At 35.8% G+C, this 19,855-nt stretch overlaps 1 protein-coding gene across 1 annotated transcript in view; it reads right to left on the bottom strand.

Moving 5' to 3' along the window:
- The window catches only part of SLC9A3 (solute carrier family 9 member A3), a 58,468-nt gene that overhangs the window by 22,023 nt on the left and 16,590 nt on the right, over nt 1–19,855 (bottom strand). Inside the window, exons 2-8 of the mRNA XM_042868843.1 lie at nt 11,448–11,750; nt 10,618–10,629; nt 5,958–6,118; nt 4,778–4,856; nt 3,877–4,054; nt 2,763–2,983; nt 630–832 (exon numbers count right to left, since the gene is read on the bottom strand). Coding sequence (XP_042724777.1) covers nt 630–832; nt 2,763–2,983; nt 3,877–4,054; nt 4,778–4,856; nt 5,958–6,118; nt 10,618–10,629; nt 11,448–11,750 — 1,157 coding nt within the window. The remainder of the gene's footprint in view (nt 1–629; nt 833–2,762; nt 2,984–3,876; nt 4,055–4,777; nt 4,857–5,957; nt 6,119–10,617; nt 10,630–11,447; nt 11,751–19,855) is intronic.

The following is a 19,855-nucleotide window of genomic DNA, read 5'->3' as shown; positions in this document are numbered from 1 at the left end:
AAGCAGCAGAAAAAAAACCGTATCTTCTATATAGCACTGTGAGCCTGAGAATATTTCCTATAGTAGTGCATGTTTGTTTTCCACACGTATTTATTAATTTAACGAATTTATTATGATTTATTACGAAAATTGAATTCTTGATACATTTTTGAAGTCTTTCAAATCAGTGTGTACTGACACATCTGCATTTATGTTCTTTTTTTTTTTTTTTTCATCCACAAATCACTGTTTTGTTGTGTAAATACTTTCTTGTCCCACTGCTTATTGCCATATTTTAAAAGAACAGCTTAGGCTCAGTCAGGTAGATCAGCTTAAAGACTGTATTTGCCAATAAATAGAACTGTCCCCTATAGTTATTCCTATGAGATGAGGAATGTTTAGTCAGATATTAACTTCAGTACTATTAATATCAAGCAGCTAAGACTGAACATTTTTTAGCACAGAGGAAATTGTGTTTTGTCCCTTGTGGTACTGTATGAAAACATAAAATAGGATCTTTGTTACTAAAATTACAAAGTCAATTATGCCTTCAGTTCAGTGAAACAATACGCAACCTTCAGCTGAGAAGGCCTAATACTTTTAAGAGACTCCTTTTCCACGCAAGAAACATGCATAGGAAGAAAAATTACCTGGAAAATAACAGTAAAAAACACAACAACGATAGTTGTGCTGACAAACAGGTTCTTCTCTTTCACTTTTCCTGTATCCAGAAGCGCAACCAGAGCAAAAGCAACTGCTCCACGTAGTCCACCATATGACATCACTACCTGGTCTATTATCTCCAACTGGACCATTCTGTAGTGGTTAAGAATCCAAGTCTGTAAAACTACACCTATAAAAAGCAAATATTGACATGCTAGAAATGCTCTTATTAAATATCAGTATCTCAACGGTGTGTTACAGAAACAGTACAAATTTCATAACAAATTCTTTACACCTTCTACTTCACCCACTCTGCTTCTAAACTGCCAGGTAGGCTGGGGTCACTTTGTATCTTGCCCATCATATTTAGCCAGAGGAGTTAGAAGAAGCTTATTCTACAATCTGGCAACCCTTCTGAGAATGCTGTCCTTTGATATGAGACAAGAATTTTTCTTCATCTATCACAGGTGCTGAAGGTGAAATTCTATGAGAGCTATGTGCTCTTCTTTGAAATCATTGTCTGGGAAATACTAGAATATCTGCACTGTAGTAAATTACATACATAGGATATTTTAACAGCAAGAAATACCAAAACATAAAATTGTTGCAACCCCATTGATTTAGAAAGCGTGGTAAGTGTGGTACTTTTTACAAATCATACTAAAAATGTCATCACTGTCAGTGCCTTGTGCAGTGTTGTATTGTTATGCTAACATCATCTTCGGGTCTACAGATGAGATACTGCCTTCTAGAAATGCTTGACCTGGAGTTCTAGAAATCATAATATCACCATGCAGAAGGAAAGGTGCTTCAGCATTCCTGTGAGTGCACAGCATGTGCATCCCACCACAGCAAGCCAGGACCATTACATTTGCCAGAGCAAAAGAAATCCTTCTCTTTTCAGAGAACTTGGAGGTTATACTAAGGAAAGAAAAATATATATCACTCTAAGAAAGGCCTCTGACGAAGGGGACCTTGAAAATTAATTCACATCACCAATCTAATTCTCTGAGGATATGAAAGCTGTAATCACGTATGAAGACAAAGGCCCAATATCATCAGACTTCTAGTAATTTATCAAGGTCTAAGTTTAATTACTTCCCTGGATACATATTGTCATTGCTGAATATTTACTGTTTAGTGCTCACTCATATTACAGGATGGTTAACAATTAATTCTAGGAATACAGCAAATGATAAAGTTTAAAAAATGAAAACCTGCTTAAGCACATTACACACCCTAATTAGTGAGTAGGAGCAAAATTAAAAATGGTTACAGACTATTTAGAAATGAGGACATGGTACTAGATCTTTTATTCAGCTCATTCAGTCTGAATGTGATCGCAGGGTTTAGGACACCTGCCAGCTAGGTAGGTGGCTCAGCTGGTACATAATTTAAATCAAACATTCAAATAAATGAGAAAATTCCAAGGTGTGAGCACATGCATGAAATCAAAATGCATGTTACTCGTTTTGTTTCAGGTCTTTTGCTATTTCACAAAACAGTCATTAAATTGTAGAAGTACACATCTAGGCAAAATGTTATCAGCATTTTGAATGTTTGCAAACTTATGTAAGTCCAGTACATCGACAGTATGTAATCCTTACCTGCCACACACATATTTACTCAGCTTTTCACCAGCCCAGAGAATTATTTCTCAAGCCAGAGAACCTGTAGTGTAATTCTGTACGGTCTTACATCACTGTGCATCTCAAATCTGAAGTCAACCATGAAATTAGCTTAAGACACTCTCTTTATTACCAAATTGAAAGAGCTGAAGAAAAGAGATGGCTGACAGGACTCACAAGTTTATTTTTCTGGGTTGTAATATAAAAAACAAAGTTAATTTCATTGGGAGATTTTGCAAATAGTGTGTTCATCACAGAAACTAGCCACTGGAAGAACTAGGTGAATGACTTAATTATTGGGCTAGCAATTACCTCACAAACGTGAAGTCCTACTATATTTTCCACTTATGATAAATCTTACTGTAAAAAACTTCCTTACTAAATGACAACAATCATAAATTCAACCAAAATGAATGAACTGGCTTGACTTGGCTTGGTATGGTTTGGGCAGAAGAATATATACCAACAACAAAAAGAAGATTATCCCCTTACCAATGACTCTATATACTGAGATGAATACCAGAGTCAAGAGTATAAAAGCTGTATTCCAAGTCCAAATTTTTGGATCTACAGCTGAAATTCCTAGGAACATGAAGATGATAGTTTCTGCTCCACTGGCCAACATTTTCATGGTATATCTCACAGTTGTAGAAGATTGTTCAGATATATTAGCCTTGACATATTTTTGACAGCAAATTCCACAGAAAGTTATCCTGGGGGAAAAAAAGTATATTCAATTGTTCAGAAAATATTTGATGTAACATTTAATATTAGTCTGTCACATAGTGACAATCTCACCATTAATTCCTAAAACAAACGTACAAAAAATGCACTCAGAGGCCATTGTGCTTTTTCATCTGCTTAAAAAGCATTTCTCAAACATTTCTCCTGAGGTGATTCCCAAAATATGTGATGATAGCATTTCACTGGTCAAAAAAGACCTTTTCAGCTTACTATACTGATTTATATGAAAAAAATTAATTCTTCTTTACATTAGATTAAAGCTTAAACTAATTATCTATTTCCAGTAACATTTTCAGGTACTAAATATACTAATTGTAATATCTACAAGCATGTCAAGCAAAACTGAGAAGAAAGATATGACAGAAATCAATGGATATCAAAGGAAGAAAAACCACGAAAGGTAAAAAAGACTACAAAAGATGACTCATGATAAAACCGACCAAATTTGGTAAAACCTAAGGAGGTCAATCTGGAGAGTGAAAGCAGGACATAATGCGTGTTACTGAATGCCTTAGAAAATTATTGCTTCAGTTAGAAACTGTAGAGTGTCAATAAAAATGGACAACTGTTAATTATTGAAGAGGAGACTATGAACCACAAAGTAGAAAGAACCAAATCTGTGTTTTGCAAAGAATGTCTTCGTGTTGCACAAAAAATACTAGAAAACTAGCATTGCTTTTTGAGGATAAATAATCATGGCATTTGCAAACTGTAATCATCTATGATGAAAAGATAGAAATATTCAACACAAACTTTAGAACTGTTGTATTTTGTAGCGGCCTTATGTAATTTAGGTCTTTCAGTGTTTACAGAAACTATGTTGTCTTCTCAACCCCGTTCACAGACAATGAAAAGGACTTACGCAAGGATAGCGGAAAGAGAAAGCATCTCTGCTGTGAGGTAGGACAGGTAGGAAATAATGAAAACAAATCCAGGCTCGATGATTCTAACGTGCTTGGTGAAACGGCTGACCAATGAGAGCAGAAATGCAAAGAAAATGCCAACAAGTGTCCCACCCAGGCTTACCACGAAGAACGACACTGAAATACAAGAAAAAAACACATCTTAAAGAGTAGAAACTAGAACTAATTCTTCTTTTACTGTATGGCCAGTGAATCAGAGAAAACCTTAGAGGGCATTTCAAAAATTGTTTCAGAAATACCAATACAACAAGAAGAATTCTTGCAAGTACTTGGTATAGGAACAACATCCCATAGGAAAACAAAACAAAACAAAATGAACAAACAAAAACCAACAAACTTACTTTCTGTTGAGCATTATTATTTTAGGCTTACTCAAAACCCACTAACTTAGTTTGAACAATTATTTTTCCCCTACTGTTATGGAATATGTCAAAGTCACTGCTAATGCATTGATTCATAGGATAATTTAGTATCTTATCAAGCTTGGAATGGGAAAGAGTGACTAAATTTTTTTGCAAATATTGCTGCTTGACACTGATTTCCATCAAGTACTACAAAAATCAAGGTTGGCGATCTTAGCAACTGAAATCTACATCTATCAATTCTCAAACAAAGTTGAACAGAAGAGTCTGAGAAATTTCCCACATGTTCATGAATTTTCACTTATTTTTTTGAAGAATTCTTGCAAGTTTATTCTCTCCTTATATTCTGTAGCAGTGTAGGAATACGACCAGGGAAAATGCTGAAAAAGAACAGTTTCTGACAGCACAATAATAAAATTTTATTTAAGAGTCGGCATATGTACACCAGTGGTATGTTACAGAATTCAATTCTACCCACCTATGCCTTTGACACATTCAGTACCAGTCACATTCTCTGGTCCTATTGCAACAAAAGATTCAAACACATTGTACAACACCTGAAAAGAAAAGTAAACTGGCTTAGTACTTGCCCCTGAGTGAAACCTACTACAATAATCTCATTATGGGCCGCAACATTACGAATTCTGAAACTACTTATGAATGAGGGAAATTTTTTATGGAGGGAAAAGATTCTGAAGAATTTTAATTTTGCAAAAAAGATGCAGTGGGATGGGAAGAGCCAAATAAATCAGTTTAAAATGTTTTTCCATTTCTTATATAAATATGATTCTTTATGAACAATTAGATGTATGTGAGTATTATAAGACACTTCTCACTCTAAAATCCAAGCTTTTGGCAGAAGATTTTTTTACTGCTTGCATTAGATAAATAAGGTAGTATGAATACAACAAGAATTATTAATAAGATATTAATAAGTTACTGGATTGAAACATGTTTAACATACGTAAACATAAAAGAGAATTAACTGTAATTTTTGCACTAAGGCTTTTCAAAAATTGATAACACTGAAAGTAAAGAAATCATCTATTACCCAACTTAGGAGATCACTGTTTGTATGAGTATTATTCTTGTATTATGATAGGTACTTGTCTAACCTGTTTTTAAAGACCTCTAGTGATGGAAGAGTACTTTACTGTGGCTTTCTCAGCTTTTGTTGTTTCAGCTAAACTCATTAATTCTTACCATATTTACCATTTCTTACCCCTATTTTCTTCCGTAGCAACACTCTTTTACATACTTACATTTAAAGAATGCCATATCTTTCACTTTCTTCTGCCCTCCATTGTTTTCTTATTCAAGGTAGACAACCTTGCTTGTTTTAAACTTTTTCATAAGCTATGCTTTTTCTTGGTTATGCTTACTGTTCTCTCCTGTTCTTTTCAACAAGTAATCAAGTTTGCTTGTGGAGTATTTTTATTCATTATGCAGTGGCAAAAACTTGATTCCTTGTGAAAATCAGTGATGTTGATACAGGAGTTTATAAGAAGTTTAATATTTGGTTCTAGAAATCCCTCCAACATAAAGTATTTCATTTATGAGAGTGCGTTCAGAAAAGAAAAACAAACAAACAACAAACAAACAAACAACAAAAAGCCACTTGAGAGTTAGAGTGACCTTGGGATATATAGTTTACTTACCACAGTGACAGCATCATTCAGAAGTGATTCTCCAAAAACAATGATGAATAGAACTTCGTTGACATGGACTTCTTCAAATACTGCCAGCACAGCAACAGGATCCACAGCAGCAATCAAGCTGCCAAACAGGAGGAAGTCCAGCAACCCACTGTCCAGGTGGCCTTCAAAACAAAGTACAAAAACTATAAGCAGATTCATCTTTGCGTTGTCTGTAGTAATGTCAGACTGTCATATCACAGACAAAACAAAATCCTTGAAAACAGAGATTCTAAGATTTAACTGGAAAGCATGGCATATAAGCTATTTAACATGTCCCTCATGATGTCACTTTGTGTCCTATGAGATTTATTAGATCCAAAATCATACCATCTAACTCAGACTCTGGAAGCAGTACCTTATTCTTATGGCAAGGCACATGAGATTAAGTTTTTCCAGATATAAACTGCCTTTGTAGTTACGTGTTGTGTCGTTCATCTGAAGTAAAATGTCTCAGCTTAGTTGACAACAGACAAGATGGCTGAAGTAATATTCCAGCACCCCTGAAGTAAATGTTCTAAAATACTACAAGAGGTCAAATTTGCCTCTTGCTCACTAAGAATGACTACAGTGGGGGCTTAACCACACTCTGTGCAGTTATACAGCATTTCTGTACCAGTAGATGTGTTTTGACAGATGTAGTTGAGACAGTTGTTCCCAAATTATGTTCCACGAGGCCAGTATTACATTGCAGGTGGGCTCTAGAAACAGGTAAAGGACTAAAAGTTACAACTTCAATGTGCTTGTGTTGTAGCTCATGAGAATTTTGAATAATGGTGTTTTGTTGCTGTTGTTCATTGTTTTTTGTTGTTGCTATTGTTTTGTTTTTTTTTTTTTTTTTTTTTTTTCAATGGTTTCAAAGGTTTAGGAACTACAGGATTCTAGTGACGAAGGAATACAGCACTTATTTATTGCATTAGTTTTTATCTTGTATTACTTATTAAGTTTACTTTGCTCACCTATGGAAACAGAAATGTGTGCAAACAGAATGAGGCATGCGCTATCATTTTAAAAGTAACAGCAAAGGGAAAGCTACAAAGATGGCTCTGCTAATTTCCTAAAGATCTTGCAAAATTTACCTTCTTCATGCAACCAAGAGTGGGATCCCAGTCCTTTTTATCTGAGGAACAGATTTTTGCAAGAGTAGAGAACAGGAAAAATCCCTCTGTGCTCATTAGTGGATGGAAGAGAAAACAAGGTTCATCAAGAGGAGAAAAAGATCATATGAGGAAGAACAAAGAAGGAATATGTTCAGAATTCATTCATGAGAACACAGTGCAGAGGTCCAGGACAAAAATTAATAGACAGTTGTATCAGGCATGATTTATATAAGTGAGGGAGAAATTGACATGAATAAGTTATTTAGAAGAAAAAGTCAGAAAATAACTGGACAATAGCTCTACCCAAGGGACCAATATTGCTTGTAAGGCACTTCTATTGCAACATGGCCACTCCCTTAGCAGAACACTTTTTTAAATCTAGAGTGTTTAGCGTTTAAAAAGTAACTGAGAGAGAAACTATATTCCAAATATTTGTTACAAAATACGTAGGCATATTTACTCAAGAGAAGGACACTTAAATGGGAAGGCACAGACAACAAAAATGCAATAAAAGCCAATGATCTGAGGAAGCTGGAGAAAAACATATTCTCTCAGGGGTCTTGGTAAGGCCCTGAAAAGTGAAGCTCACAATTTGCATTAAAATATATATATATATAACTACTATTTAAAAAGCAAAACAAAACATAACAAACCCACGTGATAGATTTGTTCACTTTTGGACATATGGGACAGTGAATGAGGAGTGAATCTTTCCACTTTTCATGTGAGAGGAAGGTCAAGTCAGTGAGATGGAGACTGTGCCAAAAGTTTTGAGAACAACCTTGAACTTAAATCTAAGTAATGATTCCATATAATGATGTCCATCTCTGCCAAGCTTAAAGAAAGACAAGCTCAATAACAGTAATTACCAGATATCAGGGTACAATAAGCCTTTAAAATAACTTGGCTCACTGGGATTTCTTATCGTTTTTAATATGTTACCAATTATAATCATTGGTACATTCTTTGAAGAGGTGCAAAGCTAGTAAGCAAATATTTATGGAAAAGTTAGGACACATCCATAATTCCTACAACTTAATGTCAAGAGGCATGGGGTTGCTAGACCAGACTTTTAGTTAGACAAATAGATATTTCAAAGGGATACAAGATCATTGGTTCCTCCAGGTCACTGGAGTCTGGAGTCACTAACTGTCAGCAGTAACACTTGAGCAAGGTAAGTTTGCTGGGCCCAAATCAAGACTCACACATACTCAACATATTGCCACAGCGACTTGTACAGGGAAAAAGATGTCCAAGTGTTAAGCACAACCACAATTAGACAGTGCTGTAGCACTTAGGCCTGTGTTGGTTTAACAGCAGGTTGTGAAGAATTCATTGCAATCAGCCAGAAGATTCATTAGATTCTTCTTCCCATGGCTGCTGGTTAAAAGGTAAGGTGCTGAAATTATTTCACTTCTAAGGAAAGATTTCTCTGTTATTATCACCTTGTCTTTCCATTCTGTAAACTATAGATATATTATAAATATAGGTATAATTATAAATATATTATACCTATGAGAACACCAAATGGAAACAAAGTGCTTCTAGAATTTTTATTTATGTAGGAAATCTATGTAATTCAACCTGGATTAACTGCTTCCATATGAAGCAGTTCCACACTGATGATCAGTGTGAAGTAAATGATTACAGGATGATTCCACGGTAAAGTTGAAAGAAATTTTTTTCTATACATCTGTACATTAGTGGATACACATTCCTACATACTAATTATATTATTTTAAGCACTATTCATTCCAATTATAGAAAGAGTAGAGTAGAACCAAAAATACGTTTTAGAAACTCAGCAAGAAGGTACTATGAACTCTCCAAAAAACTGAGTAGCTCAGCACTTCTCCGTCTTCAGCAAACAAGTAAAAACACCAAGGCTTCTCACAAAGTCTGGTGCTCAGATCTTGATGACATCTTGGAGGTCAACACAGTGAATTTAGTGGATTAGTAGTATGCGTCATGTAGATAATTTGAAGTCTCATCTAGTTTTGACAGAGAATGACACAGTTTAAATTAGGGACAGACTTCTCTGCCCTACTCCGTGACTCAAATTAGAGCTCTAGTAGGTTATAGTATGTCTTGTTGCTAAAACAGGTTGTGACAGTTAGCAACTACACTCTTTCTAAACATTGAAATTTGTGAGGCACGTCAGTCAATAGTCTGCCTTAGTGAACAATTAGCTTATAGAGCTTTATCTGTGGCCTGCAGTGTGGAATGATTCTCTGTCTAACTCTAAGTTCAGAGCTTCAATATCAAAACGAGTTCTAGTACGAGAACTGTTAGAACTAATATTATACTTGTTCTAGTATAGTTTTGGTTCTATCACTGAAAGATCTGCATAGTGATGAAGCAATACATAATCGCATAACAATGAAACAAAATATGCAGCTATCAAACACAGCTTGTACAATTAATCCAGAACTGTGTAAGGATTTGGATGAGAGCAAGGAGGTAAATGGGCTTTTCACTTCAAATAACACATTCAAGAAAACATTTTGCATGTCATACAGAGGTCAGTGCTTTTCTCTCCATGATTTTTATAATTTTTTTATAATTAGTAATTATCATTCATTCTATTTTCCGAAGAAGGATGTTAATAAATATAGGTTGACAGTATTTTTTAAATTGCTACATAAAATTACCAAAAGAAAAAACAGTTTGAATGTTAAAAGAAACAAAGTCTTGTCCAATCTGTTGCAGTATCAAGCAATACTGTGTGGAAACTTATGCCAGTATTTAATACTACACTGTCTGTTTAATGTTGATGCTTATCTTTACAATACATATAGATGCTATATTTACATAAAAAGTCTTTTCCATTTCCCATTGTTAACGTTTCTATTCACCAAAGCCTGTATTTAACAAGTATGGGACTCAGTACAAAATATTGTGCCCAGAGGCTGAAAGAACATCTTACCTACTCACAGTTGTCAGCAGTGCCTGTAGTCATCTTAGTAACTTCTTGTGACTTACAAAACATGATTTATCTCAAAGTCAGTTAAGTATCTAAAATGTAAGGTATCTCTGTCATGTATGTTGATACAAATACTTACGGTAACCACAGAAAGATGAATTTCTCTACGAACAAATTTGTAGTCAAGTTCTTCCATACATGGATTTTCATATAAAGACAAGAAATTCAGCTACAGGTTTCCTTTAAAATGAGTGTAATAGGTATCACAATGGAGTGCTCAAAGAAGCTAGCTTCAGATTCTCATACTCCCTGTACTGGGTGCTTGGTTAGTATTAGAGACTAGAAAGTGGAGTGAAATTCTACTACCTTATCTTCTATAATAATCTGCTAATATCTTCTTTCTTCCAAGACAAAATATTTTTCTCTGAAACATCTGCAAACTCTAATATCTGAGGCATTCTTATAGCTGGACTGAAAAAGAAGTCAGTGATAAATTACCCTGAGTGTGTTGGCACTACTTTTTTCAGAGAGCAGACTCATGACTGGTTGTTGAGCCTATTCTACAACACAATACACACCTTGGCATCTCAGGGCCTCTCACTCCATCCAGGATCTCAGCACAGGTTGCAGAGAACAGAGGGGCAAAGTGCACAGGTAAAGCAGCATTATATTTATACCACTCTCAATAGCACTCAACAGTGCTCTTTAACTATCTTCTGGAACTCACCGACCTAAGGGAATTCTGAAGGCCGTTTGAGCGCCAGTGCAGATAACAAAAAAAGAATAAAGAGGACTCCTAAACACACATGCAAAGCACAATTAGTGCTAATTATTGCCGTCCAGGTGGCAGTACACGGCTTTTATGCATGTCACATCTGCTTGAAGAGAGTCATTGTTCCATGTCTCTTCTAGCATATCCATGCCCTTGCATACCATAGTAAAGTTAAGACAAAATCCGTCTTACATGTGCTACTTGGCTCTGTAAGTCTTTACACAAAATTTTTAGCATCAGAATGCAAAATACAGATGTCATGAATACATACCCACTCAGCAAACATTGCTTCCTTGATATTAGACCTGACGGAAGAGAGACATTTCCTTTCAATGTTAACTTTTAAGTTTTCTACCACAGTAGGAAGAAACAAACCCTTCAGAATGTATTTTTTTTTGTCCAGGTGACCACAAGCAGGATGAATCCTCAGCTTGATCCTGAGAATGTACGCAGACATTTAGAGCATGGAAATATAAGAGGCACAGATACAAGTCGCTTTTGATCTTAATTCAGAGATGAGTTAAATATAATTACAAGTTGCTCCAGTTAAAATCTGACTTTTCTGCTGACAAGTGCTGTTAAATTGCAATGTATACCCTGTTCTAACAGCTGGCATCCACTAACTTTCATAATTGTACCTTTTAACAGATCAAACTTACCCATTATTCCTGTCCGATAGACACCATAGAGAGATAAACCAGTTGTGGCTGCATTCCATACGGTCCCAATGACAGCATACAAAAGGATGGAACCAAGATTTCCAAAGAATAACCTATTTGGCATAAAATATCCAGCATCCAGAACAATGGGAGGCAGCAGATAGAAAAAAAACACCTCCGGTGTAAGGGTAAAAGAGGCAATGTGATCTGCTGCCCATACAATGCCACCAAGGAGGACACCAAGAACAATCAGTAGAGCACTCTCTGGAACCACCCGAGTGACTTTGTGGGACAAGTGGAAAACTGCAATGAAAAAAGGAAAACAGTGTATGAGAACTGGAAAGAAGTTCACCAACAGTTGCTAGCTGGTAATTTTGAAACAAACTTCTTGCTTTCCTTGCTATTAGAACCCCCACGGCATGCATGTAATGCATGGGACACAGCCTGTCAGAACCCAAAACCCATCTTTTTGAAAAACAAAACAAAAACATTGATTTTCAGATTTTATCCAGGCGGAATATTTAATTCATATTTAGCCTCGTATGAAGCCAGTGTTCCACATTCATTTCCTTTCTTGGACTATCTTCTCTTTGAAATATCTGCTTAGGGAAAGAAGGCGTTCTTTGCAAAAGAGTTCAGGGCAAGAATGAAAAGAAATAGAAAAATGCTGGAAATATACTCCTTTGTGGTTTAGTTCTATATCTAAAAATATGCACTTAAGATCCCAACATTTGTCTTTAGAAGTAGTCAGTGCACTAGCAGATATGTTGAAGGATGGAAAGAGAAGTAAGCCAAAAGAATAATTAGTTTTAAGTCAACTCTTTTTTAAATTACTGAAGAATATTATATGAAAATGTGGCCCACAACAGGAAGAGAACGGAGCTGACAAAGTGGGAGATCACTTTGGGGCCCTTACCTCAAGATATCCCTAGCAAGAATTTCAGCCATAAAACATTCCAACTTTCTAAAGTACAGCAGAAGAATCTTCCCCATGACTATGCAGAGGTCTTAGATCAGGTTAACTCATCCTCAAAGTCTCCTCTTTAAGTATTTGCCCTAGTCAAACATTTACAAGTTACCTTTTGAAGTAATTTTAGGGCCCCATTTTTGAAACGTCTCTTTTTCCTGGCTGCATCTACACAGATAGCATGAGAAGCACAGCTCATCACTATGGTGGTAGCAGAAAAAGATCCTTACAGTTGTATGACATCCATGAACTGATCAGAAGAGAAAACATTGTGGGAAAAATGAGAGCAGCCTGCCTACGTCAGCATTCCCACCACAGTGAGAACGAATGCATGTTTTCCTAAGGGTCTGTAGAAGAGATTTGAAAACTAAGCCATTTTAGAAGATATCTTGAGAATGGGATTAAAAAAACAGCAATCACACATAAAAGCAAACAGCACTCAGTGATGTTGGCTAACCTATGCTAGTTCACTTTATCATTTGGGTCTTGCAATCAATCACTACATAACACTCCACAGAAACAAATTCTGTGGCTTTCACAGTTTTCCCTCTTTATAATAAAATCCCTCAAATTTTGCCTTAGTTTAAAAAAGAAAAAAAAAAAAAAAAAGCTAATATTCCATGTGTAAAAATTGTGGCATTTAACTTTTCAAAAGTCTTTACTACTGGCTATTCTTTATTCCTTGAATTTCCAATCAGTGAATTATCAACTAATCTATTACCTCGTGGAGTAGGGATTATATCCTTATTCCTGAAAATGAATGGTACTGAGCTAATGTTACTACAGTCTGTTTTTCCAACTCCTATTTTAATAGACAAACTGTAACTAAAAGAAGTTAAAACTTTAAAATAAAACAGTGAATGCATTTCAAAACAAGATATTGAGAAAATACCAAGATGTACTTCAGCTAAAAATTCATATTCCGTAGAATTCTCATTTTTACCATCAAAAACTAGTTTCTCCCAGTGAGTGCTGAAAACTCAACTAGATTTTGCTTATAACATTGTCACCTTCCCCTAGAAGCTGTTCCCATGAATTCAGCTACAGCAACACCCACATCATTCTGTGTTCCCTTTAACACTGATCAGCTGATGATACATGTACAACATTTGAGTATTATTAGTATCATTAGCAGAATCCTGGTGTCTGTATGCCTAGAAATATGTAAAAGGAAGATTCCACAACTGATGCAATTAAATGAAATAACTTCGGACTAGGATGCAACTGGAATTTTGACTTCATATTTTCATTTAAATTCTTTTTCAAGGTACGTAAATGCATAAATTATATTTAATAAAGATTGTGTAATATAGTTATAGCATCTATGGGACTTGATAAACATTAATCCCAAATTCATTCCCTAATATTTTTTTAACACTGTTTAGAGGTTATGTCCCTAACGTGCTCTGAGTGTGTTGATAGCCTTGGAGAGATCCAGAAATAGCCCAACAAAGTTGTGGACACAAGATAAAGTAAGTAGAAGAACTGGAAGTTTTAATTACATAGGTTGCTCCAAAAGTAATGCCTCTTATTTATTTCCATGGAAACTATAACAAGTTCAAAGAGCAGAATAATATTATTTGATAGAGCAAATTTTCAGCTACAAATCTGTATTTTTCAGCATAGTCACCATCATTAGCCATGCATTTTTGCCACAGTAAACAAAAGCATGGCATGGTTGCAAAAATCTGCATGACTATCTGGAATATGGTATTTCTTTCACATCATTGTTGCCACTGCTGAAAAGTACCACCCACTGCCTCATTCTGCTTGCATCCATTAGCTGGTCTCCACAAACATTCAACAAGCATTCATGTATGCCAGTGGTGCAATTATTTTCACATGGAGGAATTCAATTATGCACCTTTGCTTCATATGAACTTCCATGTCAGATATCAAATTGTCAGACTGACCCTCTACTGCCATCTGTCACACAGCAACAAAATATAACAGAATATTGGCAGTAAGGCTCAACCTTTACTGCCTTAAAACCAACATCCGTGTCTGAAATTACGAGCTAATATAATAAAATAGGAGGCATCACTTTCGGAGCATCCCCTCATACATCTGTGTGCCTAGCTTGAATAGATATTCCACCTGACTGAGAAGTAAAATCTCCAGAAATTATGGACAAGGAGTTTAGCATGAACCTACGGTTGTGAAAGAAATCCCAAGCATCAGTAAGGACAGCAAGCAGTGCAGCTCATATAAATTACTCTGTGAGCCACCCAAAGGTGAAATTTAGACTGTTTTCACTGCTGTCAACTATGAAAAGTAAAAGAATGACTATTAATGAGGCAAGGGAAAGAGCAAAGAAACACAAATAAGCACAATATTTGAAGAAAATTTTTGCCTTTCATTTGCCATTTCATGCTAAACCTGGCTTAGCAGATTAAACTGCGCTGTGGATAAATTGCACTTGAATTCAAGTATCACTGAAGTAGAAGCTTCCTACAAAGTTGAGAAACAATTGCACAGCATAAACTTCCTGGAAAAAACAAAACAAAACAAAACAAAACAAAACAAAAGACCTGACACTTCTTCCTTTAAGATCCATGAAAAGGAACTGTAGCATTTGAAATATCTCAGAAGGAAGACAAAAATTACCAGATTATTATTTGATAGTTGGGTCCAGTTTCTTTTGAATCTAGTAAAACAATATACTCAAAGTAAGTTTCTCACACTTGAAGAATACAGTAACTTAGATTAAATCCTGCAGTGGAATTTACAACATTCAATGAACTGTCTGCTAGTTTTAAAGTGTCCTGAAGCTGCTTTAAAGGAAGCGATTCGACAGATCAGCCTTTTTCTCATTTACTAAATAAAATGACTGGTTTCTAAATAAAAAAGGGAAGTTAAGTAACAAGAAGAAAAAACAAGAGAGTAAAAAACAAGATGTCATGTACAATTCATGTTCAAATCATTTAATTTTGTAGATCCGCAAGCAAAAAGAATTTGAAGTAGATTTTTCTAGATTTCTTTCCAAATTCTCTCTAACAGAACCTGTTATTTTTTATGAATACTGAATTTTAGATATCAAGAGAAACAATTCAGTGACTGGATTTCAGAACTTTTGGCTTTGTTTCCAGCTGAAATGACAGAGTTTCCGCCTGAACATACAGCATTTTAAAATTAAAAAGCTGGAATTATCTGTTTAATATTCTGTTAAATTCCTGAATTTATACAGCAACTCCAACACTTCCCTAAGAGATTAATGACATTTTCATTAACTTTATTACTCTAAAGTCAAGACCTTGTAAATACTGAGAAAAATTGTGATAGTGTCAGAGTCACTGCAACCACCAAAGCCACAGCATGTAAACAATATGCAGCAGGTCATTCAAAAAAATTAAGAGCTGATTTATAAAGATGCTATTAATTACCTGCTGAAATGTTTTGTTGCTCTCTTATTTGCTTGTTTGTTTGCTTTAATACTTCTTCAAATAAAATCCAAGGAATCAAAAAATTAAATTATAAGCAGATTTTTCAGCCTTTTGGCTTCCATAGTTTGCCTGAGAGAGCAGAAATCAATTTGCAAACATTTCTTAGTTCTTTCTACCACTACCGGCAGTTTGGTTTATATCAGCTGTATTTTTGCTAGTGGGTCAAGCAAACACTGCTAATACGCTATTAGTGTGATTTTCAGTTTTGAGTTTGTATTTTCATATACACAGATCAAATAATCATATGATATCAAGTCACAGTTGACTCTGAGATCCAAGACTTGATTCTCTCTAACTTCTGAGAAGCCTTGCCACTGACCAAAAGTAAAAGCAAAACACTGCAACTTTTAGTGATTCTGTACATTTTCTTTATAGATACGCTATCCATAGTATCTTCCTGCTTATGCAGCCTGCACAGAGGATCTAGGAATTTCAGTTATGATCATAAGAACTGGAAGAACTATTTGATCACACATCAAAAACCTCCATTATCACAACTCCACGCATGATGATCCTCATTTCAGAGATTTTTGCTCCTGCTAAATCTCTGTGAAGGTACATCATCAGCCTTCACCTCTTTCTATCAGAGTATTCATAGCAATTTTATAACCATTTGCCTGTGTGAAAATTATTTCAATTTTCTTGAACAGTTCTTTAACCGTGATGTTAAATCCTTAATTTCTTGTTACATATCCGCAGGGAAAAACCTATCTCTTTCTGTTGCTTGTCTTTGTACTGTTACAGCAAGCTGTTTATTTTCACTTTCCAGTTGAGCTCTGTCTATTTCATTCTGAGTTCAAGAGTCATCAGAAGTATAGACTGCCTTCTGCATCAGTTACCATAGGAGCAACAAGTCCAACACCATTAATAATTTCCAGTCACAGGTATAATCTATAGTTCTGCTACACCCTGGCTTCATTATCCCATTGGTGACTCACAGTCAACCCGTGTGCAGTTTGTGTACAGTAGATACATACACATGCCACTCTCTTCTTGTTCACAACTTCACGTAGAAATTCTTGTTACCATTCCCTGAGTGAAATTTCTCTTAGTATTTTAGCTTTTTTTTTTTTTTTCATTTTCTCTTGCTCTTAGAATTGCATAATTATTTTAGTTCAGTAATGAGATCTACAGTACATGATGCTTATGGAAATTATATCTGAAACCTGCAATAGGATACTTACTTTTTTCGCAGTGGAAATTAAAACAAACAAACAAAAACCTGCATAAGACTTGTACAAAAAATGAACTTTAATTACATGTACAAATAATCTCCTTATAGTTTCTTTCGTTACCTTGTCCTACCTTCAATCTCCTAGTAACATGTATATCCATTTAGGTCTAAATCAAGAAAAAAATCTTTCATTGTGTTCTAAAAGGGTTCATTTCAAAGAAACTCAAAGCACTAAAAAGCACAAAGCACAAGGAACTGCCTTTCTCATCTGTCCAGGAAATGTCTGAGCAGACTCCACATGGCTGAAGCTGCTCATTACAATTTGTATTTGCTTTTTTAAGCTTTATCTACAGAGCACACTCAGTATTTATTTCCTGGTCAGATGACCGATAACATTTTTTATAGTTTTTCAGATTCTGTTCTGTGGATGTGTCAACAAAGGTATTCTTATGAATTGATTTAGTTGTTTTTGAATTGTTTACATACAGGAGATAGAAAACATTTAAGGAAATAGCTTTTACTAATTACTTAGTCAGAACTTAAATTATTGTGTTAATGAATCATATGCTTTTACCAAATCTAGCAAAATAAGATTTACTGAAAAAAAAACAAGAGATATTCTATCTATGAAGAAACTTGAACCAAATATTTTATACTCATGTATCATGTAACAAGTAGTATGAGTATTTTTTGGTATAGGCCCTTGGGTACTGTCTTAGAATCAAAGAATCATAGAATGGCTTGTGTTGGAAGGGACCTCAAGATCCAACCCCCCTGGCACAGGCAGGGAAGCCAGCTACCAGATCAAATCCTGGATTAGGTTGTGCAGGGTCCCATCCAACACAGCCTTAAACATCTTCAGGAATGGGGCATGCACAACCTCTCTGGGCAGCCTCTTCCAGCACCTGATCACACGCTCAGTAAAAATCTCCTGACATCTAATCTAAATCTCCCTTCCTTTAGTCGAAAACCATTCTCCCTCACCCTATCTGTATCAACCCTTGTAAAAAGTTGATTTCCCTCATGTTTATAAATTCCCTTTAAATATTGGAAGGCCACAGTGAGGTCTTCCCACATCCTTCTATTTTCCAGGCTGAACAAGCCTAATACCTTCAGTCTATCTTCATAGCAGAGGTGTTCCAGCCCTTAGATCATCCTCATAACCCTCCCGTGGACCCTTTCCAAAAGCTCCATACCTGTCTTTTGTTGGGTTCCCCAGACTTGGAGACAGTATTTCACCAGGGGCTTTGCAAGGGTGGGATAGAGGAGAGCAGTCACTTCCCCGTCTTAAATAAAGTACTAGAACATGAATATTAATAGTAATCATTCTTGTTCTTGGACATATTTTTTGTAAGCAAGACACAAAGTCCTTCATATTTAACTTGTTTAGATAAACTGGTCTGAGCTTAGTTTTATCCAGCTCATGAAAGATTGCTTTGTCACATATGCAATGATTACCATTTAAAAAGCGTACAGCATTTTAATGAGCTCATTAAATAGGAGATTTTGGGTCACTGTTCTCTGTAGGTGAACAATTAACAAAATACATTAGCAATTAAAAGTGCAACCAACATACAGGTCAAGGTTCCCAGCTGACAGGTCATAACATAACAAGATAGCCCCAAGTCAAATTCAAAGAAGTGTGTGAGTAAGCAACTATTATCTCTATAAGCAGTTAGAGCATAATGAAGTTTAAGCAGTTGGGTACAGATTATCATAATTATGCCAAGTAGTTCTTTTTTGAAGGAACAGTCCCACTGCAGTGCAAGTGCAAGCACTTGGCCCTTACGGAACTGAACGACACTAAAAGATAAATGGGAACAGTCAAAAATAATATTTCAAAATGAGAGCAGAGTGCACATTAGAAAAACCTTGAAGTGTAATAGAGGATATAAAACAGGGCAGCAAATTATCAGAAAAACCACTTCACTTCCTGTGTAAAGGTATCAGAATTAAGTTCTAAAGATAATCTTCTTGAACAAGATAATGCTCCTCACTGAGGACTGAGGTCATTTCAGGTTTGCTATGGCTTTTCCGTGTAAGGATTCTCTTTCAGTACACAATATTCCATAGTTCATACAAATATAAATGTGGAGTTGAATCATTTCATACAGTGTATTTGAGAAAAATGTTTCCTTAGGACCTTTACTTTAACATGATAAATGAATTAAAACAAGTCTCCATTTGAGTATGTTTTGTCTTTTGCTCATACAGATAAAGAACTTCAAAGAAGTGGATTACTAGTGATATATGGAAACAGTTATGGTATTAAGATAAATTACACAAAAAATTACCAAATCCTGAACGCACCACAGGATAAGTTATTTTCCTTGTTTCGGGTCCATTCCAGGTACAAGGAAAAAAGGAAGATAAAGAAGAGGAGAGGGACCTGAGTGTTCTGGTAGGGTGGCCATGAGCCAGCAGTGTGTCCTGGTGGCCAGAAGGCCAGTTGTATCTTGGGGTTCATTCAAAGTTTGTGGCCTGCAGGTTGAGGGAGGTGATCCTCCCCTCTACTCCGCCCTGGTGAGGCATGTTTAGAACACTGTGTCCAGTTCTGAGCTCCCCAGTTCAGAAAAAACAGGGATCTCCTAGAAGGAATCCAGTGGAGGACCACAAAGATGATAAAGGTCCTGGAGTATCTCCTGTACAAGAAAGAGCTGAGCAACCTGGGTCTGTTCAAATTGGGGAAAAGAAGGCTGATGGGGGATCCAAATAATGCTTATAAATATCTAAAGGGAGGTGGGAGGCTAATGAGGCCAAGCTATTCTTGGTGGTGTGCAGTGACAGGACGAAGAGCAGTGGCCTAAAACTTGGACACAGGAAG

This window comes from Lagopus leucura, unplaced genomic scaffold (assembly GCF_019238085.1).
Source record: "Lagopus leucura isolate 7727_CA_CO unplaced genomic scaffold, USGS_WTPT01 Super-Scaffold_100002, whole genome shotgun sequence".
Lineage (NCBI taxonomy): Eukaryota > Metazoa > Chordata > Aves > Galliformes > Phasianidae > Lagopus > Lagopus leucura.
Note: the sequence above shows the minus strand (reverse complement) of the source record. Positions and strands in the feature narration are given on the sequence as shown.